At 35.0% G+C, this 23,624-nt stretch overlaps 4 protein-coding genes across 7 annotated transcripts; 2 read left to right on the top strand and 2 right to left on the bottom strand.

Annotated features, from left to right (window-relative positions):
• Positions 1-672: 672 nt before the first annotated feature.
• LOC132908374 (uncharacterized) lies at positions 673-10,683 on the bottom strand. 2 transcript variants are annotated; one of them, XM_060962356.1, is made up of 4 exons: positions 10,487-10,683; positions 4,233-4,405; positions 2,120-3,481; positions 673-1,490 (listed from the first exon to the last, which is right to left on the bottom strand). In XM_060962356.1, exons 2-4 carry the CDS (start codon positions 4,238-4,240, stop codon positions 1,235-1,237), a joined length of 1,626 nt encoding a protein of 541 aa, XP_060818339.1. In that variant the 5' UTR covers positions 4,241-4,405; positions 10,487-10,683; the 3' UTR covers positions 673-1,234. The 2 variants fall into 2 exon arrangements, with proteins under 2 accessions (XP_060818339.1, XP_060818340.1); XM_060962357.1 differs by lacking the exon at positions 4,233-4,405 and having other exon boundaries at positions 10,487-10,682.
• On the top strand, positions 4,402-10,434 carry LOC132908367 (glutamic acid-rich protein-like). Of its 2 annotated transcripts, none has more exons than XM_060962346.1 (8): positions 4,402-4,599; positions 6,823-7,069; positions 7,333-7,620; positions 8,135-8,454; positions 8,540-8,783; positions 9,023-9,311; positions 9,376-9,667; positions 9,735-10,434. In XM_060962346.1, the coding sequence occupies exons 1-8, from the start codon at positions 4,426-4,428 to the stop codon at positions 9,894-9,896; spliced, it is 2,016 nt and encodes a 671-aa protein (XP_060818329.1). In that variant the 5' UTR covers positions 4,402-4,425; the 3' UTR covers positions 9,897-10,434. The 2 variants fall into 2 exon arrangements, with proteins under 2 accessions (XP_060818329.1, XP_060818330.1); XM_060962347.1 differs by having other exon boundaries at positions 9,110-9,311.
• A 567-nt stretch (positions 10,684-11,250) lies between the features above and the next one.
• LOC132908363 (jmjC domain-containing histone demethylation protein 1-like) lies at positions 11,251-21,084 on the bottom strand. Of its 2 annotated transcripts, none has more exons than XM_060962338.1 (8): positions 20,826-21,084; positions 20,437-20,716; positions 19,673-20,360; positions 19,271-19,595; positions 18,887-19,184; positions 18,502-18,797; positions 16,365-18,427; positions 11,251-11,412 (listed from the first exon to the last, which is right to left on the bottom strand). In XM_060962338.1, the coding sequence occupies exons 1-7, from the start codon at positions 20,874-20,876 to the stop codon at positions 17,414-17,416; spliced, it is 2,952 nt and encodes a 983-aa protein (XP_060818321.1). In that variant the 5' UTR covers positions 20,877-21,084; the 3' UTR covers positions 11,251-11,412; positions 16,365-17,413. The 2 variants fall into 2 exon arrangements, with proteins under 2 accessions (XP_060818321.1, XP_060818322.1); XM_060962339.1 differs by lacking the exon at positions 11,251-11,412 and adding an exon at positions 14,199-14,409 and having other exon boundaries at positions 15,597-18,427.
• Positions 21,085-21,197: 113 nt separating this feature from the next.
• LOC132908370 (protein sly1 homolog) lies at positions 21,198-23,586 on the top strand. Its single transcript, XM_060962351.1, has one exon. It carries the CDS (start codon positions 21,556-21,558, stop codon positions 23,443-23,445), a length of 1,890 nt encoding a protein of 629 aa, XP_060818334.1. The 5' UTR covers positions 21,198-21,555; the 3' UTR covers positions 23,446-23,586.
• The last annotated feature ends 38 nt before the right edge of the window (positions 23,587-23,624 follow it).

A 23,624-nucleotide genomic window follows, 5' to 3' on the forward strand; every position in this document is an offset into this window, starting at 1 on the left:
CCAGCCTCGCCACGCCATCTTGCGTATCAAAGAGAAAATGATTTCAAATTTTATCGGCGTGCAATCTTTCGCGGTAAATTTGAAATTCGCCACATTACATCGTATGAGTGGTGAAGCGACTTTTACAGAAGGAAACTAGTCGGCAAAAGAGGCAGATTGATCAGCCTTAAATTTTTAGTATTACTGATAATTTGATAAGGCATAAAAACAAAAATATATATAATATTGTTTCTTCATTGTCATTAGCATAGTTTTACTATTTTTTATTATGTAGTATACCTACTTACTTATAGGTATATATTTGAAAGTTACATAATTATTACATACAAAATTCAATATAGTAATTAGTATTTATTGAAATAGTTACCAGTTAACTCATTACTTTCTACTTTTATTATAACAAAAAAAGCTCCTTAGAACAAAGAAATAAGATGTAACAAAATAAATATATGTTAACAAATTTTCTCTTTGTATTCGTAGATTGTATTCGTAAATGTGATGCCTTTTGTAATGATATTTGAAAATGATTAGCAGACATGACTAATTGGCTTCTTGGGAGCCAATTGGCTAGCCGACTAGTTGGCCAAAACCCTAGTCAATACATTTCTACATTATACATATGGATAGTAAAATTTAGATTTTTCAAATTATAAACATAGAAAAAATGCGCCGTTACTTCCAAGTTCATTTTATTTCCAAGAAATTAATGCAACGTACAGTAATCTCGTTAGTAAAATATCGTCATAAATATTTGTGAATAATAAATTGAAATTGACGGTAAAGAGTAATAGGTAACAACAATATTGTGATATTCCCAACACAGAAACGACTAGAAATAATAGAAATGCTAAAATTGAAATAAAAATGCATTAATTAAATATGTAACTTTTACAAATATGTAATGGTTCTATACCGTCTAATTTTACAAATAACCACTTAAAATATTGAAAAATACATGAAATCATTAGGCACAATTTCAATATACGTAATACTTTTTTTAATGAAACAGGAATTTAATAAGAATATAATCAGTCTTCAATAATGTCTAACAGTTTACAACTGTTAGACATATCTCTTTCCTCTTTATCTTATTTTTTTGTATTTTTATCTTTTTATCTATAGTTTACTATAATTGAATCAGATCTCTAAATTTTCTTCAAATATACCCAACAGTATTTGTCACTGTAGGCAGAAAATCATGAACTACGAGAAAATGTAAAATACGATTTATGGTCTAATTCAAGGAACTGGAGACCGATTTCGTTTTAGCCGCGTTAACAGTTGCAGCTAGTTTAGGCACCTCTTGTAGAGCAGAATCATTCGTTACAATCTGGTACGATTGTGCGATTTTTTCTTTCTCATGAATTGCAAGGCGCTGCCATTCTTTTTCCAATTTGTCCATCAAATTTTCTCTTCGCACCAGAGCCTCCTTGATCGCAGATTGTTCATCTTCGTGCACCCATTTTTTCCACATGGCCTTTGCATCTTCACTAAACAATAATATATACAAAAACAAAGATTATTAAAGATTAACAGAAAATTACAATAAAATAATTCTAGTACTTTTCATTATCCTTATGATCCAGGATTACTTATAACTCGACTTCTCAATTCTTTTTTATTATGTTTTCACTCATCTATCCTTGTACCATTCGCGTCTTTAGCGTTAGAGACTCCATCGTAGACCACTTATTTGCGATCTATCGAGGACCGAACGTAAGGCGTACAGGATGACGAACGCCTTGGCACGTATTTACGAAACACTCGATGCGTGTAAGCGGTTAGTGCACATCAAGAGAGAAAGAGAGAGAGAGACATGAATGAGTCACGGCTTTCGGTTGCAACATCGACGAATCTCGACTAATTCGAGAGGTGCTATTCGTCGTCCTAGACCCTTAACATCGTTCACGGTCACATACCGATATTGTAACAAATCTGGTCATCAGATGAACATTAAAGCAACTTACGATACATTTGCAGATAAGTATTTTTAAGTTCTATTCGTTGATATATAATTTTATGTATATTATAGTCGAATAATCTCGTTTGTCACCAACGTTCGTGAAATAACATTTCCAACAATCAAATGAATCTACTATTGTAATTTGCTAAGATTTACCTATACATCGTTGAATCTGTACAGACTTTTTCTCGTTGAAGAAGTTCCGCTTCCCTCTTATCGATGTTGAGGAATCCCCACTTTCTCGATTCTTCGTCCAAATCGAGGTTTTCCGTATGATACATCCTCTTTTCGCGAATTAGTTCCAGCCTATTCTTCATATCCCTCAGTCGCAAAGCCTCGTCCCAACACTGCTTGTTGCACGCGTGCGTCTCTCTCTTCTTGATGTCCTCGATCTTGGATTTCAGCTCCTTGTGAGTCAAGTAAAGGAACATCTGCCTGGAGAGATTCTTGTCCTCGGGAATCATTCGCAACCATGGCATGGTTTTCTCAACTTCGAACTGTCGAGTATCCTTCTTTTCTGTGTTTTGATCTCTGTCGTTATTATATTTGTTTATAGAGCTTTCTACCTTACAAGTATCCACATTATCTTGATCGATATTTTGATTGGAAATATCATCCTGTTCAGCGAGATTCTTGGATTGTTCATCTTTTGGGCTGAATGGACAACTTCCGCTTAATGTGTCGTCTTTAGAATCGTTTAGCTTGTTATCTAGTTCTTTCGTGGGCTCTTTATCATCTACACGAGGAGGAATTTCTCTATTTGGCGAACCAGAAGCCGGAGACGGACTACTTGGGTTATCGTGAGATTCGTTAGTTCTCATGTTAGTATTTTCTAAACTTCTATGTGCATAACGGGCCGAATATTTGGAAACAGGTCTCCCAGGTTCATGGTACGAATATCCTGGATACGGAGGATAGCGCAAAGGTTCCGGTTCCGTTTGAACAATTTCTTGCTCGTGAGAGGTCTTATTGCTATCTTCGGTCATTTTCGAGCTTCTACGACGAAAATTTTGATCGATTGGACGGACAACGTTTATCGAATCTCTATAAGCACGAGAATATTGAAGATTGGTACCTCTGAGAGTGTCCCAACCCGTATTGGTCGATTCGTTGGGACAGACGAAGTAAGATTGATATCTTCGACAAGTTCTAGGTAGATACAGACTCTGTTCTGCTCGTTTCTCTCGTAATTTTTGCCTCAAAACCTCTAACGACGTTTCTTCCTCGCGGCTTTTTACTCTTTTTCGTTCCTCCAATTCTCTTCTGTACGTCTCATCCTCCTCCTTCAACAAATTTCTCAATTTGTTCCTTCTGACATGTAACCTTTCCGCTTTTTTAGCCTTCTCGAGCTCACCTTTAGGGTCTAAATTCCTATAATTCCAAGAATCGTAGTGCTTGGCGATTCGGCACTCTCGTTCGAAGTATCTCGCGATTTGTTGGTAGTAATCGTGCTTGAGCAACGCCTGGTTATGTTTCTGCGCAGCTAGCTGGTATTGCCTCTCTCGATATCGTCCCACCCTTTAAACACGAGACAAGCTTCTGTTGATGATCTCTTGACAATATTTCGAATCTGATTGGAAAAAAACAAGATTTAATCAATCATCGAATAAATCGATGGCAACGTTTTATTGATCAAATTGGTGCAGAAATTTCGTTTTATCGATGATACAATATTTTATAAAAAATAATTACACATCGTCTTAATTATCCGATTATTATATCATCGACGCGCAAAGTGCCAAAGCTTTAGTAGGTCGAACAGATTCATCGAACGATGTTCATCTCGTGAACGTCCGCGATGATCGATCCGACCTTCGTGTCGATCGGCACACGGATGCATCGTAAACAGACGTGGGATACGTCGTAGGATCAAGCGAAGAGGCGTTTCAACCGAGAGAGTCACCGAAAACATCCTAGAAGAAGAGGACCGTCTTCTATTTCGAGCTTGCGTCTTTCTGTGACGTCACGTCGACGAAAATATCACGCGGTTAGGGAGGTGCAGTCGTGGCCCTGATGTGTGGTCCAGGTCTCAATCTTTCCCAGACTCCCAAAAATTCTCAACCACTTCGCTCTTCGGCAATTCCTCTTGTCGACGTTGGCGAGGATCAATCGTTCGTAGATCTAAAAGGGATCCTAATTCGGTCGCGAGATCTCTTCGTTCAGGTCCAACGGGACCAGTGAACCGCGAGGACAATCCGGAAGATTTCCCGAGTGTAAAACGTCTCGAGGAAAGTGGGTCGTGGCTCTCCCACGTAAAACCGATCCCCACCTTTTCATTTCGTCGTCCAGGAGTCCGTCAGTGGCGCATCGTACACGTCCTCGAGAAGATCCTCGTCATTACGCACGCCCACAGTCGATACACAGATCCCCGTGCCTCTTTGTCTAATTCCATCGACAGGTGGAAGTCGATAGGAAAGTCGAAGCTAAGACGAGAAGAGAACCCTGTGACAGAATAAAGAAGAATGCCTGGTGCCGGTGGTCAACCACCACCGCAGAGGACCACCTTCAGGCCGCCCTGGGTCAAAGATGGTCCGTCACCTTTACCTATGCCTACTGCACCCTGGACCCTCAATTCCAGAAGAGATTCGAAATCAAAAGTCGAGGAACCACCTCCGTTTACCCAAGTTACTTTAAAAGTGAGTCTTTCTTTTCTCAATTTACTTTGTCATCGTCAACATTTTTAACACGCGATAAAATGGATTATCGAACAATACGAAAGAATTATCCGCAAAAGCCAATTTTCATTTATTTCAAACGAATTACACGTTCGCCGGTTGAATTTGCTTTTTTCTCTGGTTTCGGGATCGTCAGGGCGCTAACTCATTGTCTGATCAAATACGGACTTATGCTACTAGAAACGTCGAAGAATCAGGCCCGCCTTGTGCAGTCTTTTTCCATTCAGATATTAGGTTTCAAAGTCACCAGGCTTGACTATTAATAACTTGCGTGGGTGTCGAGTAACAAGTTCTCGCGTATAATCATTTCGACAAGTAGAAATTTACAAGGGCGTTGCATCTGAATTATACAACGTAGTGCGATTATTATTAGAAATATGAAATTACACTTGGAGAAACAGCGAGTAGCTAATTTCTGCAAATATTTACGATTCGTTGTATGCGCTTCTGTACGTGTGTGTAAATCAACTACGCCACCTATGCAAATCATCCGAGTTATCGTAGTTTTGTTTATTTGCATTTTTCGTCGTGCGACGATTCGAAAACGCGTACTTTTGATATTTTGGCAATTGGCCACGCGAAACGACCGAACACGAATGGATCCTCGATCATGCGAAAACGCGAGAAACGTGATGTTCGAAGTTACAAAGACACGTGGAAACGTCATGATCATTCGCGTCACGCTATTGTTTACAACTGTCGCGAATAGTTAGATCATCGACAAGTTCAATTGCAATTTACAAAATCTACGATCGCTTTCTCTGCATCTCGATATTTCACCGCATAAAGCGCAATAAAACGAAATTTTCTATCGAACAGTTAAGTTGAAAATTTTCCAACAAATACGAAATTTAGAAATTCCAAAAATATCGCTCTATTCATTCTCCTATGAATAATCAAATTAACATAATACAAAAATAATCTGTTTTCTATAAATATTCTGTTTGCGCTAGAATTTCTTTAATCGCAAACGTTTAATACGTTAAGGAAGTTTTTAATTCCATGATTGGTAATATGATCGAGCTTCTCGGATAATAGAAACCTATCGATTCGTTTCAAAGTCTGAATTATACAAATGGATTATCGGATTTTAATATAATTAAACGGAGATTTATTAGAATCGTCAAGCTGTTCGTACACGTGCCTACATGAGACATCAAAGGGATTGGATTAATTTGATTTTCTCGATACAAGAACGATCAGACAGAGAAGGCTAGCCTTACGGGTCCTCGCATATAAGCCTCTGGGTCACGATTATTTAAAGAACACGCGTTTCTATTTCAACTGTCTTGCCAGCTGCGTCTTCCGCCAGTTTCTTAACGAGTTTATATTACGGTTTTGCGTAAATATACCGATAAGTTGTGCTGGATTTGCAAATTCTACTGTAAAGATCTGGACGTTTCCATGTTCCGATAATCATCCCAATTTTCATATCCACGCTTCAACTTTCTTTCATAAAGCGATAGGATCAACAAAGAAGTAGTACGTTCTTTTTAAAAAGAAGAAACGATACAATATCATGAAAAATAATGATCGAAGCTTCTAGATGGAAAATGATCGCGAAGCAAGTGCGAATTAGATTATTTAAAGACGACCGAACGAACATCGATACTTGCCAAGAGAATTCTCGAGACTTTCTTTCTTTAGGAACGAAGGATACTAGGTGGGGGAGTACGGTCTTTTTCTTTTTATCTATTTTCCAATACGACTATCTTTCGCGGCACGCACGACGTACTATCATTTTCTTCCTTTTACCACGCGTCATAATCACAACGAGTCCTGCGAGTAATTGCCAACAGGCTGACCTAAGATACAACAAGGCTGCTACGAATATAAATATTTGTCGATCGTGAACAATAAAGTGATTGTAATCGAAAAACTGAGTACGCGACGACTGGCGATTGGCATGTAAATATTATTAGTACGATAAACGTAATTTTTAGACTGCTCGCGAAGAACGTTTCAAGTAGATGAAAATAGAATAAACGTGAAAGAAGTGGAAAGTATATTTTTAAAACGTATAAAGACACCACGAGGTATTGTTCGTTAGGGATGAGAAAATATTTTAATAAAATACTTTATAGAAGAGGAAAAAATTCATAGTGAAGATCTTTATAAAAGGTGATATCGATAAAATGGTAAAAAATTGAAAGGAGAGAAATAAAACTGTTTATTGGTTTATAGAGTGTATCGAAACCAGAAGCGAAGCCCTCGGCGGAAGCACAGCCACGTAAACAGAGCAAGATCACAATAATCCCGTCACAGCCTAAAAGCGAGAAGAATACGAGCAGTCAACCGGCACCGACGAAGCTTCGCGAGAATGGACGACAAGAGCCAAATTCGAGGCCACAGCTCGAACGACAGGTTCGAATCGAGAGGTCCCGATCTCGAGGTGACACGATACCTCTCTCAAAGAGTGAGAGCACTACAGGTAACGGCATGAACCTCTCCGTAAAGACAAAGCTTAACCATAAACTATAAACATTCGTAATATTATTATAAAGGTCACAAAATTATCAGATCTATTCTAATTGATACCTCTTATGTTGCGTCAACAGGACAGTTATATATCATGTTAAACGCAACAAACGTTTTCAACTTTCTTCGCGATAATAATCCTCTATCAAACGTAAAAGGCATAAAAATTTGCGATACAATTCGGTCAGGATAAAAATAAAATTTTCGTATAAATAGGAGCACCGACATTATCAAAAAGCTCATCGAGGGCAGCGATCCCACCACCACCACCTCCAAGACCTCCGCCACCACCTCCGAGTAGAACGATCTTGAAAGATCTTCCACCACTAAACGACACGCAACAACAACAACTGGAAATGTTGAAACAGAGACCACGGAAACGTCCTGATTGGGCAAGCATGATGAAGGAAGTGGAAAGCGGAAAACGTTTGAGACACGTGAAGTGTAATGACAGAAGTGCGCCCTTGATCGAAAGGGTGAACAAGGTTACAGCTGATCCAGCAGGTGATCGTCGATCGAACTTCGATTCTACTCAGATTTCCCTTGGGTGATACTTTTCGGAACGAGCAACCGATTTCACTGTGTTTGTCGATTAGTCGCTAGTAGAAAACCCTTTTGTTTTGTTACGTACCCCTTAAACCCTCTTTTTACCCTTGTGAATGTCGATCTAAAGGGGCTCGTACGAGTATGATTAATTAAATTGTTAATAAGTTCTCATTCGATCAGCTTTTGTTTTTGAACTGTGATATGACCTGTTTGTAGTACACACAGTAGCTATTGTTCTGATCCCGTTCTCCTAGAAGAGAACCCCTCTCGTCTGTAGTTTAATAATATTATTATCGTTGAATTAACTGTTGTCTTCGTGTTTAGTGGGTTTTTATCGACATACCCTCTTTTTCCTATTTCCTTTATCCCCTAAATGAACTTTAAGGCTGGAATCACGGAGATTGTCTCTGAATTGTATTTATTATAAACGGTGGATGTGTGTCAGTTGTACTGATTGAGTGTTTCTAACTAGGGAAGGCACACTTTGTGTTCGAATCTGAAAAGTCGAACATGCATAACCAATTGCTGAAGCAGATTCAGGAAGGTGTAAAATTAAAGAGAGTGCAGACCAATGATCGATCGAGACCAATGTTAGAGGGCTTGAGGAAATTCCGGAGGCAACTGACGATAGAGGAGCAAATGCAAAAGTCTGAAGAACCAACGGATGACTCTATTTCGGACGACATGGACGACATTGATGCCGTAAGGGATGACTTACAAAGTACTAAACAAATGCTTGCGCTTGAACTTAGAAATAAAGAGGTATTAGAAAAGGAGAACAAAAAATTACAAGTACGTTTCTCAAAGTATTGTTACGCCAGAGTATCGCCGGAAAAAATGACAACAATCTGTTGATTTTCCTTGATGTTTCCTACAGGCAAGGATTTTAAATCTTGAAGCCGAAGTCGACCATGCAAAATCTCAGAAAAGTGTGCAAGAACAGAGGAAGTACGACGAGCAAATAACAGAATCATTGAGAAAGAACGCTCAGCAAGCAAGAGAAGAAGCTGAGAAATTTGAGAGAGAATATGTAATTGTCTCAGACGAAAGAAACAAACTAAAAAGTGAATTGGAGGAAATGAAAAGGATGTATGCTGCTTTAGAAAGACGAATGAAAGCTGGTACAAGCTGATTAATATTTATAGCTACCTAACTTACTTAACTTAGATCATTTGCACATATTATATACGTAATACTAAAAAATCATAATCTTAGAAATAATTTAACAATATGCATAACAAAAACTTTTAATGAAAAACTAAATGTCTGATCTGACTTGTTATTAGTTTTTCATTAATAGTACTAAACCTGCTTATGCTTATACTAATTTTGCTTCTTTATTAAACGCTTTGCAAATTAGAGCAAGAGATTGTACCAATGCTTGACAACGTAGCAATAATTGAGCTAATAGATGATGGCGACGAAGCAGCTTGGTACAATGTTTCAGGAATAGCACTGGCTGGTTGTCCAAGTGCAAAAGATGTAGCAATAATAGCTTCTCAAAAAAGTATAGATAAAAAAGAACCGAGTGAAAGTGAAGAAGAGGAAGAAGAAAGTTCAGAGGAAGAAGATGACAAAGATCCAAAGGCAGCAGAGAAACGGTTACAAAGAGAGATCAAACTTTTGACAACCAAGATTAAAAATTTCAGGTGAGTAATAATATATTAAAGTTTAATATGTAATAAAGAAACTAATGTCAATTTCATCAAATAGAGACAAAGCTGTTAATGCCAGAAAAGAAAGACACGCGTTAAAAGATCAAATTAAACAGCAACAAAAATTGTTGAAAGATGAAAGGAAAAAGTATAGACATCTTCAGGAAGAAGTTGATAAAATGGCAAAGTTAATGTCAGAAAGTGAAGATGATGATAAGGTTGAAGATGAAGGGGAAGAGGAAGAAGAAGAAACAGAATCAGAAGAATCAGAATCTGAAGAATCTGAAGATGAAGAAACTGAAACAGAAGATGAAGATCAATCTCTGGAAGGTCAACGAAATACATTACAGGTAATACAAATTGTCATACGACAACATGTTATGTAAGAATCTCTTAATTGTATATATATTTTAACAGAAACAAGTCAAGAAACACGAAGGACGCTTAGCTGCATTAAGAAAAGGTAATTATCTCCTCAAAGCACAAGTCGACAGACTGAAAGATGATTTAGTAAAACAACGGGAAGATAGTCTCTCTCTCCAAGAAGATCTTGACTCCGTGTTAGCAGAGTTAGGTTAAGTTAATGTAAAAAAAACATTTCTAAGAATGATTATGAACAATTGTATACATACACATATAAGTATTACATCTGGAAATATAGAAAATATTATGTCTGAAAAACCAGACGCAACTAATACACGCACACTCACCTAGCGCCTAGCGTCTTTTGTAGAAAATTATACAAATAGAATTTTTGTTCAATCAACTGCAGAGCATAGAACTACTATTTTGTGGTACCGATTATTAAACGCATTAATTTGTTTTCTTTAGTATTTATGGTAAATATCTTGTGTAGGCGTAACGATACTTACGCTGTACTTACACGTAATGACGTAACGGTCTAGAGATAAAACATCAAACCGTATCTATTGATCGAAACAAAAGACGCAACGTCAAGGATGTCATGTAATGTAAATTTTCTATACAACACATCTATACATATATATCGTAAAATTTCCCGCGAAAGCCGAAAATGTTTATATGAGATTATGAATATTGCTTTTTTTGCTATTTTGTTGTTAAATATTTTTTAATAAAGACGATTATTACTCGATCATCAAGTTTCTATACAGGTTATTTACAAACTAAAAAATCAATACAACACTTACATGTTTGCACTTGAAATCAATCAACGAGCAGGTTATTCCCAGAATAGAGGCTATATTTTTTCAACGATGATATTTTATTTAGAGTACACAATAACATAAATTACTACGATTATTACGACTTCAACAATACTGCAACTACGCATTAACGTAGTTTGAAAAGAACGCTTACCTACATGTAACATGAAGTCTGATAAAATCCCTAGTGATTCTTCTTACACTGGCGTCGCAAACATTTCACTTGCATATAGTTTACATTACAGGAGTATAGTCATCGTCCTTAACAAATATATCAAATTTTTATTGAACAGCACTTTCTCTTTTATATTTTCCCGTTGCATCGACATTTTAGCTAATACAATTAGAAAAGGAATGCGAAATGCCGACAAAAATGTCGAATAAATGAGCGGAGATGATGGCGGTATTTTTAAAATTCAAAATTATATTTGAAAAATCAGAATATCATTATTGTTTTACAATGGGTTACATATTCTATGTACATATACAGTAGTGTTATAGTTTTAGAACATTATTTGTATCTTAAATGCTCCTAAAACCTGTTCCAGTTATAAAAATTTTACTCGTCATAAACAATATGACAATATCGAGTATAATGAAACTGATTATACAGAAACTAAATTGAAAAAATATGCTGAATTCTAATCACGAGTAGATCGTGTTCTTTAGGAGATATTTTCACAGAAATGATACAAAAAAATGTGACGTACTTAATTATACAGCTACAGTCAGTTTGAAAGTGCAGGTAATTAAATTCTTATTGCTCGGTATTATTATCACTCTTAAATTACGTACTTAACAAGCACGCTAACAAAATAAAGCGGGAAAGTAAATTTATTAAAAAAAAAAAAAAAAAAATCACGTATGTACATTCGTTTACATAAAAACATTCGACATTACGTTCGACATAGCTTGGGTCGAAAATTAAAACATTTTATAATTAGGGTATGAGTTTACATGGTCAATAAACTGCTTTACTTTTCTGACTTTTGAATGAATTAGTAATCTTCATGTTGGATACCTATCCAAATACAGCAGAAATAAATATACCTCTTCTTTTGTAGCAATATATAGGCGAATGATAGCGTCGGTGTATTAATCTGCTGAGTCTTTCATAAGACTAAAAATGTTAATATTTGTTTTTTCATCCACATCCATATTTTTGCATCCATATTTTATTTCCATCTATATTACATATTTTACATATATTTACATTTAAACTTGCAAAATAAATACTGAACGATCACATTTTCAGCAACACGACAATAAAATCTTTCATATCAATGCAAGTAATGCATTTCAACTTCATAGAATACCGAATATTAAGCGAGTAATGATTTTCTTGGTTGGCAAGGTTAGTAGAACCTGATATTTCGTTTTTATACAATTTTAGTAGTAGGAATGTTAACCATTGATATATTTCGACGTATTTTAGACTCAACTAGTGTAGGTTTCTATTAGTCACTTATGTTTTTTTTTAGAATCTGCATTACTTATTTAATATCCTGTATTCGTGAAAATTTTTTCCAAGGCACTAATGCAACGTCCAGTAATCTCATTAGTAAAATATCGTTATTAACATTTGTAAAAAAATAATTGGAATTGAAGGTAAAGTGAAATAGGTAACAACAATAACGTGATATTGTCAACACAAAATGACTAGAATGCTAAAACGGAAATAAAAATCCATTAATTACATATGTAACTTTTACAAGTAAGTAATGGTTCTATAGTGTTCAATTTTACAAACAATCATTTAAAATATTAAAAAATGCACGATATCATTAGGAACATTTTTGATATATGTAATACTTTCAACAGTTGTAAACTGTTAGACATATCTCTTTCCTTTTTGTATTTATTTTTCTTATTTTTTTGTATTTTTATTTTTTATCTATAGTTTACTATAATTAAAATAGATCTCTAAATTTTCTTCAAATACATCCAACAGTATCTGACACTGTGGGCAGAAAATCATGAACTACGAGTAAATGTGAAATACGATTTACGGTCTAACTCAAGAAACTGGAAACCGTTTCATTCTAGCCGTGAACGGTTGCAGCGAGTTTGGGCAGCTCTTGCAGAGTAGAATCATTCATTATAATCTGGTACGATTTTGAGATCTTTTCTTTCTCATGAACTGCTAGGCGCTGCCATTCTTCTTCCAATCTGTTCATCAAATCTTCCCTTCGCATTAGAGCGTCCTTGATGGTGGATCGTTCATCTTCGTGCACCCATTTCTTCCACATGGCCTTTGCATCTTCACTAAAATAATATATACAAAAACGAAGATTATTAAAGATTAATAGAAAATTACAATAAAATAATTCTAGTACTTTTCATCATCCTTATGATCCAGGATTACTTATAACTCAACTTCTCAATTCTTTTTTATTATGTTTTCACTCATCTATCCTTGTACCATTCGCGTCTTTAGCGTTAGAGACTCCATCGTAGACCACCTATTTGCGATCTATCGAACGTAAGGCGTACAGGATGACGAACGCCTTGGCACGTATTTACGAAACACTCGATGCGTGTAAGCGGTTAGTGCACATCAAGAGAGAAAGAGAGAGAGAGACATGAATGAGTCACGGCTTTCGGTTGCAACTTTGACGAATCTCGACGAATTCGAGAGATGCTATTCGTCGTCCTAGACCCTTAACATCGTTCACGGTCACATACCGATATTGTATCAAATATGATCAGCAGATGAACATTAAAGGAACTTACAATACATTTGCAGATAAGCATTTTTAAGTTCTATTCGTTGATATATAATTTTATGTATATTATAGTCGAATAATCTCGTTCGTCACCAACGGTTATGAAATAACATTTCCAACAATCAAATGAATTTACTATTGTAATTTGTTAAAATTTACCTGTACATTGATGAATCCGTACAGACTTTCTCTCGTTGAAGAAGTTCCGCTTCCCTCTTATCGATGTTGACGAATCCAGTCTTTCTCGATTCTTCGTCCAAATCGATGTTTTCGGTATGATACATCCTCTTTTCGCGAATTAGTTCCAGCCTGTTCTTCATGTCCCTCAACCGCAGAGCCTCGTCCCAACACTGCTTGTTACACGCCTGGGTCTCTTTCTTCTGTATGTCCTCGATCTTAGATTTCAGTTCCGTGTGGGTCAAGTAAAGGAACATCTGCCTCGAGAGATTCTTGTCCTCGGGAATCATTCGCAACCAGGGTATGGTTTTCTCAATTTCGAATTCCTGAGTATCCTTCTCTTCTGTGTTTTGATCTCTGTCGTTATTATATTTATTTATCGAGCTTTCTACCTTACATGTATCCACGTTATCTTGATCGATTTTTTGATTGGAAATATCATCCTGTTCCGTAAGGTTCTCGGATTGTTCATCTTTTGGGCTGAATGGACGACTTCCACTTAATGTGTCATTTTCAAAATCGTTTTCCATGATATCTAGTTCTGTTGCGGTCTCTTTATCCTCTACACAAGTAGGAGTTTCTTTGTTTGGTGAACCAGAAGCAGGAGACGAACTATTTGATGGATTGTCGTCAGATTCGTTAGTTCTCATGTTAGTATTTTCTAAACTTTGATGAGCATAACGAGCCGAATACTTGGAAACAGGCCTTCCAGGTTCGTGGTACGAATATCCTGGATACGGAGGATAGCGCAGCGGTTTCGGTTCTATTTGTGCAATTTCTTCTCCCTGGGAGACCTTCTCGCTATTTTCGCTCATTTTTAAGAGTCTGCGATGAAAATTTTGGTTACTTGGACGAACATTTATCGAATCTCCGTAAGCACGAAAATACTGAAGATTAGTACCTCTAAGAGTGTCCCAGCATGCACTGGTTAACTCTCTCGATATCGTCGCACCCTTTAAACACGAGACAAGCTTCTGTTGATGATCTCTTGACAATATTTCGAATCTGATTGGAAAAACAGAATTTAATCAATCATCGAATACGAAAGATCAAATTAAACAGCAACAAAAATTGTTGAAAGAAGAAAAGAAGAAGTATAAACATCCTCAGAAAAAAGTTGATAAAATTGCAATGTTAATATCAGAAATTGAAGATGACGATAAGGATGAAGAGGAAGAGGAGGAAGAAGAAGAAACGCAATCGGAAGAATCAGAATTTAAGGAATCTGAAAATGAAGATGAATCTCTAGAAAATCAACGAAATACTTTACAGGTGATACAAATTATTATAGGACATGTCAAATAAGAATCTCTTAATTGTACATATAGTTTGACATAAATAAGCCAAAAAGAAAAAAAAACACGACGTTTAGCTGCATTAAGAAAAGGTAATTATCTTTTTAAAGCACAAGTCAACAGACTCAAAGATGATTTAGTAAAACAACGGGAAAATAGTTTCACTCTCCAAGACTTCGTGTTAGCAGAGTTAAGTTAATATAAAAAAAAAACATTTCTAAAAATGATTATGAACAATTGTATACATACACATATAATTATTACATCTGGAAATATAAAAAATATTATGTTTGAAAAATCAAACGCAACTATTATACGCACACTCACTTATTTCTTAATGTTTCTTGTAGAAAATTATACAAATAGAATTTTTGTTCAATCAACTGCAAAGTACAGAGCTACTACGTTGTTGTACGCGTAACGATACTTACGCTGTCCTTACACGGAATGGTGTAACGGACCAGAGATAAAATGTCAAACCGTATTTATTGATCGAAACAAAAGACGCAATGCCTGTGGCGCATGTCATATAATATGTGTTCTATATAACACATCTATGCACATCTATCGTAATATTTCGCATGAACGCCGGGAATGTTTATATGAGATTACGAATATTGCTTTTTTGCTATTTTGTTGTTAAATATTTTTTAATAAAGACGATTACTTGATCATCAAGTTTTTATACAGGTTATTTACAATTTAAAAAATCAATATAACACTTACACGCTGGCAATTGAAATCAATCAACGAGCAGGTTATTTCCAGAATGTACAAGCTATATTTTTTCAACGATGATATTTTATTTAGAGTACACAATAACATAAATCACTACGTTTATTACAATTTCAACGAAACTGCAACTACGCATTAACGTAGTTTGAAAAGAACGCTTACCTACATCTAACATGACGTATGATAAAATCCCTAGTGATGCTTCTTACACTGGCGTCGCAAACATTTCACTTGCATATAGTTTACATTACAAGCGTATAGTCATCGTCGTTAACAAATATATCAAATTTTTGTTTCGTAATTATATGTTTCTTGAACATCTTTTCTTTCCTATTTTTCTGTTGCATAGACATTTTTGCTAATACAATTAGAAAAGGAATGTAAAATGCCGAAAATAAATGAGCGGAGATGATAGCGGTATTTTTAAAATTCAAAATTATATTTGAAAAATCAGAATATCACTATTGTTTTCCAATGGGTTACATATTCTATGTACATATACAGTAGTGTTATAGTTTTAGAACATTATTTGTATTTTAAATGTTTCTAAAACTTGTTCCAGTTATAAAAATTTTACTCGTCATAAACAATATGACAATAACGAGTATAGTGAAACTGATTACACCAAAGCTAAATTGAACAAAATATGCTGAATTTTAATCACGGGTAGATCCTGTTCTTTAGGAGATATTTTCACAGAGATGATACAAACAATGTGACATATTTTAATTATACAGCTAGAGTTAGTTTGAAAGTGCAGGTAATTAAATTCTTATTGCTCGGTATTATTATCACTCTTAAATTACGTACATAATATGCACGCTAACAAAATAAAACGGGAAAGTAAATTTATTAAAAAAAAAAAGAAAAAAGGAATTACGTATGTACATTCGTTTGCATAAAAACATTCGACATTACGTTCAACATTACCTTGGGTCGAAAATTAAAACATTTGTGTAATATACATGTTTTTCAGTATAACGTTAATTATATATGTAATATGAAATAGTATAATCGAATATATTTCATTGCGCGTTTTCGGTTTTATAATTAGGGTATGAGTTTACATGGTCAATAAACTGCTTTACTTTTCTGACTTTTGAATGAATTAGTAATCTTCATGTTAGATACCTATCCAAACACAGCAGAAATAAATATACCTCTTCTTTTGTAGCAATATATCGGCGAATGATAGCGTCGGTGTATTAATCTGCTGAGTTTTTTATAAGACTATGAATGTTAATGTGTTTTTTACCCGCATTTGTATTTTTACATCCACATAGAATTACAAAATAAATACTGAACGTTCGCATTTTCAGCAATACGACAGTAAAAATTTCCATATCGATGTAAGTATTATATTTCGATTTCATAGAATACTGAATATTAAGCGAGTAATGATTTTCTTGGTTGGTAAGGTTAGTAGAACCTAACATTTCGCTTTTATACAATTTTAGTATTAGGAATGCTAACCATTGATATATTTCGACGTATTTTAGATTCAACTAGTGTAGGTTTGTATTAGTCACTTATAAATATTTTTTTTTAGAATCTGCATTACTTATTTAATATCCTGTATTCGTGAAAATACTTCTGAAGAATGCACAGAGCTATCCAGGCATAAAGGAAGACAGCATCTACCATAATAAAAAGCAGAACATAAAAAATATTTTGGTCATTTTAAATCATATATAAGCAGTATTTTCCTTTTTTTTTTTCTTCGCCCAGATTGCACGGTGACATCGATAAAACTGAACATTATCAAATAGAAATCCTATACTAGTCAGGTCCATTCTCTTATATTATGAAGATGCGATATAGTGTTAATGGGTTTTTGTGATAATAAATAATTATTAATTGAAGTCCAGTACTAAGTTCATTGCCATTTCTTATGGTTTTACACGGTAACCAAATTGCACTTTTCAAAAGTCCTCGTAACAGTTTAAAAGAAGGAAAAAAAAAAGAAAAAATACATTCTTTCATGTAACTTTAACTTCTGCTTTAAATTTCTTTTCTTCTACCAATTTAACATCAGTTACATGCAAATTATGAATACTTTTTGCAGCAAACTTAATTACAGATTGAGTTGAGACTTGAGTAGTATGTCTAAGATCTAAACGTTTAAGCACTTTACATCTCGCCAAATGATCTAATGTTGCTTCCGTAAGTAATCTACAGTTTGCCAAATTCAATGATGCCAGGTTCGTCACTGCTTGCGCTGGTGGAGTTGCTAATTGAGCTACACCAGCATCAGTAACTCTACCACAAGAAGAAAGATCTAATGTCTCCAGATAGGGTAAATGTTGAACTATATATCTCAAAGCTACATCAGTTATATCACATCCAGCCAAAGATAAATTTTTAAGATGTTTTAGTCTTGAAGTTTTATCGATTAGACCAGGCCTCGAATCTGTAGGTGGACTGAGCACTTCTCTCAAACTTGAATCATTTAGTCCAGATACATGACTTAGATCTAAGGTAACAAGTGGTGGACAAGTGCATGTTCTTAAAGCACAGACTCCAGTCCACGTACAACCTTGTAAAGATAATGTTCTGAGCTGTGGTAATCTACTTAATAGCCAAGCTAATTGTCTTTTAGTAACATTTGTCCAGTCAAGGGACAGATTTTCCGGTTGGCGGCGTATTATACCAGTTAAGTGTAAAGCTGTTAGATGAGAATGAGACATATCCAATTTTCTCCACAAACTAGGATCTATACTATATCTGGCCCATGTACGGCAAACCAAGGCACAATTCGCCAGGTCCTTTATATTTAAAAATCTAAAAATAGCAAGTAATGCTGTCTTGTCATATGCTAAAGATTGTCCATTAAAATCGGGCCCTGGTCTTTGAACAGGCGGAAGTGGAACAGGCCTAACCACCACGTGGGGCCTCTTCAATGACTTACTACTTGAACCAGTTAATTGTACAGCTAATTGTGTACGCAAAGCTGTTCGCTGTTCACCCTCAGCCGGTTCTCTGTCATTCCATGCCTGGAATTTTTTGTATAGAAACCATGAATAATTTCGTATTCTTAGACCGTTTCAGATTCCATTTGGGGACTTACATCGCTGGGATCGGGTCTTGAACGTTTACTTGGTGTGGTAGCCCTTTCAGAATCTGTTGTGGGTGCTGATGAAGCTGCGCTAGATACGGAAAGTTTTCGAGCACGAGCCTTAGGTTGTCGTGGTCTACAATCTAGATTTCGACCGCTTTCACAACACTCGGGACATTCCCAACTGTTCGGTAAATCGTCGCTAACGGTTATGGTTTGTGGATCCAATCCTATACATTCAGGATGTACAATGTCGAAGCATATCGAGCATTCTACTAAACTTGACGAAGCTGTAGGTATTGGCTTTCCTGTATCGAAGATTAAAAATGAAGTATCTCTACTTATTACCTTAATAGATTGATGATTCATCGAAAGAAATAAAAAAATAAATAAGTACCCATTAACGGTGCAGGCGGTTGACCCCAACCATCTAATCGACAAACTTTACAAGCTGCAGTAACTGGAAGCATAGGCCTCAAACATTGTCTCATTAAGCACGTTTGTTTGGCACGACCACTTCCACCAAATTTTACCATATCTTGACAGTACATACATTCTCCACAATCAGTTCTTGTACATGCTTCGCACTTCTTACATCTAGTACGTCTTCGTCGCGGAAAAGCTCTTTCAGACTTTTCTTGCGAGTGATGTCTCTGAATCTTTGTAAAACTTTTCTTAGTTATCCTCAAGCGTTCCTATTATGCCAGTAATGCCATAAGATATGTGTAAATATGATGTAAGAAACAAACATTATTAATAAAATTTAACATTTTATACATACTCTTTCAGCAATTGTCAAGGGAGGTGGAGGTGGTAAAACAGCATTTCCTGTTACAGCTGCTTCTGGATTATCATGTCTATGTTGTTCTACTAGACATCGAACATCATGAATTAAGGCAACCGGATCACGAATTAGCTCAGGCACATTCTTCTTCGTAGAAGGTAGTGAATGTAGATACATCACTATTGCTTTTAAACCATGCAATTCAAATGGTGTTAAATGTACATGTTGATGGTGTTGTGGTACTGAATGTTGACGTTGTGATTCAGTAATGTCCAAGTGACTTCTGCCTAGAAGAACATGAACATATCTCTCCAAAACATACCTGTAATAAATAATAAAAAATCGCTGTATAGATAATATAACAGATTTCTTTTGAATTTCTTAAATAGTTCATCGTACCATAACATTTCGGTGAAAAATGGATATCTGAATTTTTGTGGCACTTTTGTATGTTCTTCTACTTGTGCAACTTTTAATTGTTTTTCAATACCAAAACTGTGTAAAAAGTTTCCACCAAATACTAAAGAGTCTTGAGGAGTATACACAGCATGAATCCAACCAGTTGGAATGAACAAAGTCATGCCAGCTGTTAAAGTTATCCTACCACATCTGTCTACCATGTCTCCAAAGAATACATCAGACTGTTTACCACTTAATACCCATTCTTGGTAAAGAGTCAAATTCTTTTCAGTAGGAGGAATAAGCCAAAATATTTTACCACCTCTTAAAATGTGATACCAAACACTGGTTCCACCAAAATCAACATGAAAGTCTGTGTAACAACCCTTTACAGACATGAGACAATACTTCTGCACTTTTGGATACATCATATCTTCCAACAGATTTGTAGATTCCACTTGTGCTTCTTTTAGGTGTCTTGGCCATACAACATCTACCCAATCAACCTGTCGCACTATTTCAGGTGATTGTACATAATTTTCTAACTTGGTATGACTGAACTCTAATGAAATTACATTTAACAACCGCTCTTTGTTGGGATCTTCATAATATTTCTGCCATTCTTTCATTGTCATATCTTCATTCTTTTGTGTATTAACATCCATTACATCCAATATCCTTTTTGAACCTGACAAACATTGTCAATGAATATTTTTGAATATTCTGGATATTAAATAAAATATGTCTAATTAAATCAAACATACCAACACAAGTCCTGACATCATTCACAGTAAAATTTGTACTGGGGACTCTTAATCCCAATCCAGATTTATCCCTAAAGAGCAACGGTATGCTCAGACCATGCTTTTGCAGGTATGCTAAATTGAATTCAGAACCTGCCATTTCACGGAATAACCCAGTGAAATTGTTAAGGTTGTATCTTTCACACTCGATTTTTTCATCGAGTTGGAAAGTCCTACGACCCTCGATTTCCTCATCGCCTATGGTCCAGTCGTCTGTATATAACTTTCGAGTTCTTTCTCGCTACAATAAAATTCATGACAAATATGATTTTTTTAGCAAAATTTTACAAACTTCATATAGAACAATTGGAATTAATGTTAAATGAAAAAGTTATGCTAGGTTTGTTTACCAATTGACGCCTTTTTGGCAGAGAAGTAGAATCATCGGCCATTGCAGACATGCTGTCAGAAACGTATCACCGAAATCTCATCGAATATTCAATGTATATTGTCCTTTGAAGGTCAAACTAGTTCCTTTAATATTATATAAACACAATCTCGTTTATTATTTACATGTCACGCACAATAGTCTAATGTTAACATCGAACTTTTCTTTGATTTTACTTTCCCAGTAAAATGAGGTCGCCATTTTGTTGCCGGTCAATGCTACCAATAAGAGCCACAAAAAATCTCACATCATTTCATATAATGTTATGTTACATCTGGTTATGTATAAATTTAAAAAATGCTTCCCTATTTTTACATAGTATTATAGAACATAAAAGTATATATTTTTTAAAGATATTATAATTGTACAATTTTTAATTATATTTCACATAAGATATCAGCAATGATCTAGAGATTTTGCATCATTTCAGAGGACTATTGATGTGTTCCATATTACAGCGTTAAGTTCTAGTAGTATTATATTGTATGGGTATTTTTTGACAATTTAGAGTTAAGAATCGAATATTGACATATTTATTTATATTATAGTGTTTTAAATCTTTTATTTTTTTATATAATCACAAAATATTAATCATAGAGAGTTGAAAGATATCTTTTCATCTATAAAATTTAAAATATTTATTAAAGTGAGGAAAGTTTTAAAAAATAAAGACCTCAATAAACGAGTTAACCATGATGAGCCTTCGTGATAGGCAAATAAATGCCTTAAAACTGATGTTAAATCTGAATCAACCGGAAAAAAAATTAGAAGAAGCAATACCAGTGTGGAAAGTTTTAATTTATGATAGACTTGGACAGGATATTATTTCACCGTTAATATCTGTAAAAGAGCTCAGAGAACTTGGTATTACACTCCATATGCAATTACATTCTGACAGGGATTCTATTCCTGAAGTACCAGCTATTTACTTTTGTGCACCTACAGATGAAAATCTTGGTAGAATTGGTCAAGATTTGCAAAATGGGTTATATGATATTTATCATTTGAATTTTATATCACCAATAACCAGGCAGAAGATGGAAGATTTAGCAGCTGCTGCATTGCTTGGAGGTGTAGTGTCAAATATTCACAAAGTATTTGATCAATATTTGAATTTTATATCATTGGAGGATGATTTATTTATCCTGAGACATCAAAATAGTGATGTCATATCGTATCATGCAATTAATCGGGGTGAAGTAAAAGACACTGAAATGGAATCTGTAATGGAAATTATAGTTGATTGTCTTTTCTCTGTGTTTGTTACATTGGGCACTGTACCGGTTATAAGATGTCCAAGAGGGAATGCTGCAGAAATGGTTGCTAAAATGATTGATAAAAAACTAAGGGAAAATGTTTGGGATACAAGAAATAATTTATTTGAAAGTGAAACAACTGGTCATTATAGTTTTCAAAGACCACTTTTAATTATATTGGATCGTAACATAGATATGGCAACACCATTACATCATACATGGACCTATCAAGCATTGGCGCATGATGTATTAGAAATGACATTGAATAGACTTGTTGTGGAGGAAAATGTGGGAAGATCTCCTGCAGGAGGAACACGTTCAAAGACTAGAGCTTATGAACTAGATAACAGAGATAGATTTTGGTGTCAACATAAAGGTAGTCCATTCCCTAGAGTAGCTGAAGCTATACAAGAAGAGTTGGAACAGTATCGTACTTTTGAAGATGATGTTAAAAAGCTCAAATCATCTATGGGTATTGATAATGATAGTGAAGTAGCATTATCAATGGTTTCCAATAATACAGCACGTTTGACAAATGCTGTTAATAATCTACCACAACTCTTAGAAATGAAACGATTGATTGATATGCATACATCAATTGCAACAGGTATTCTGAATTTTATAAAGTCCAGGAGACTCGACACATTTTTTGAATTAGAAGAGAAAATAATGAGCAGGCAAACATTAGATAGAAGCGTATTAGAAACAATAAGTGATCCAGACTGTGGTACTCCAGAAGATAAATTACGTCTTGCTATTATATATTATATTTGTACAAATATGTCAGACAGTGAATATAGTAAACTAGAGACAGCATTATTTGCTGCTGGGTGTGACTTAAATCCTCTGATATACATAAAACGATTAAGAAGTTACACCCGAATAGCAGAAATCCAAAATAATTACGAAGGTGGTGGTACTAAAACAGTTAGTATGTTCTCAAAATTAATGAACCAAGGATCATCTTTTGTAATGGAGGGAGTAAAAAATTTGGTTGTTAAGAAGCATAATTTACCAGTTACAAAAATAGTTGATGAATTAATGGAATCAAGGCAATCATCACAAGCAGATGATTATTGTTACTTAGATCCAAAGCTTTTAAAGCCTACAGAACAAATGCCAAAGAACAGGCCAACATTCCAAGATGTAATTGTTTTTATTGTTGGTGGCGGAAATTACATAGAATATCAAAACCTAGTGGACTATGTAAAACAAAAAAGTGGGGCTGGGGTCAATAAACGAATCACGTATGGTTCTACAACATTTATTAATGCAAAACAGTTACTTAAACAACTTTCACTCTTAGGGCAAGAAGTTCACTCGTAAAATTTGCATATTATACAATAAATATCTGAAAATACTTATTTCCCATTCCTTTATAGCGTACAGTGATTTTCCACATTACTGTAATTGACTCTTTGTAAAAATGTAAAATAAATAAAATACGTTTAATTATTTTAAATACAATTTTTCTAATTGTATTTACCTGTCATTGAACTTGTTAC

Source organism: Bombus pascuorum, chromosome 6 (genome assembly GCF_905332965.1).
Source record: "Bombus pascuorum chromosome 6, iyBomPasc1.1, whole genome shotgun sequence".
NCBI classification, from domain to species: domain Eukaryota; kingdom Metazoa; phylum Arthropoda; class Insecta; order Hymenoptera; family Apidae; genus Bombus; species Bombus pascuorum.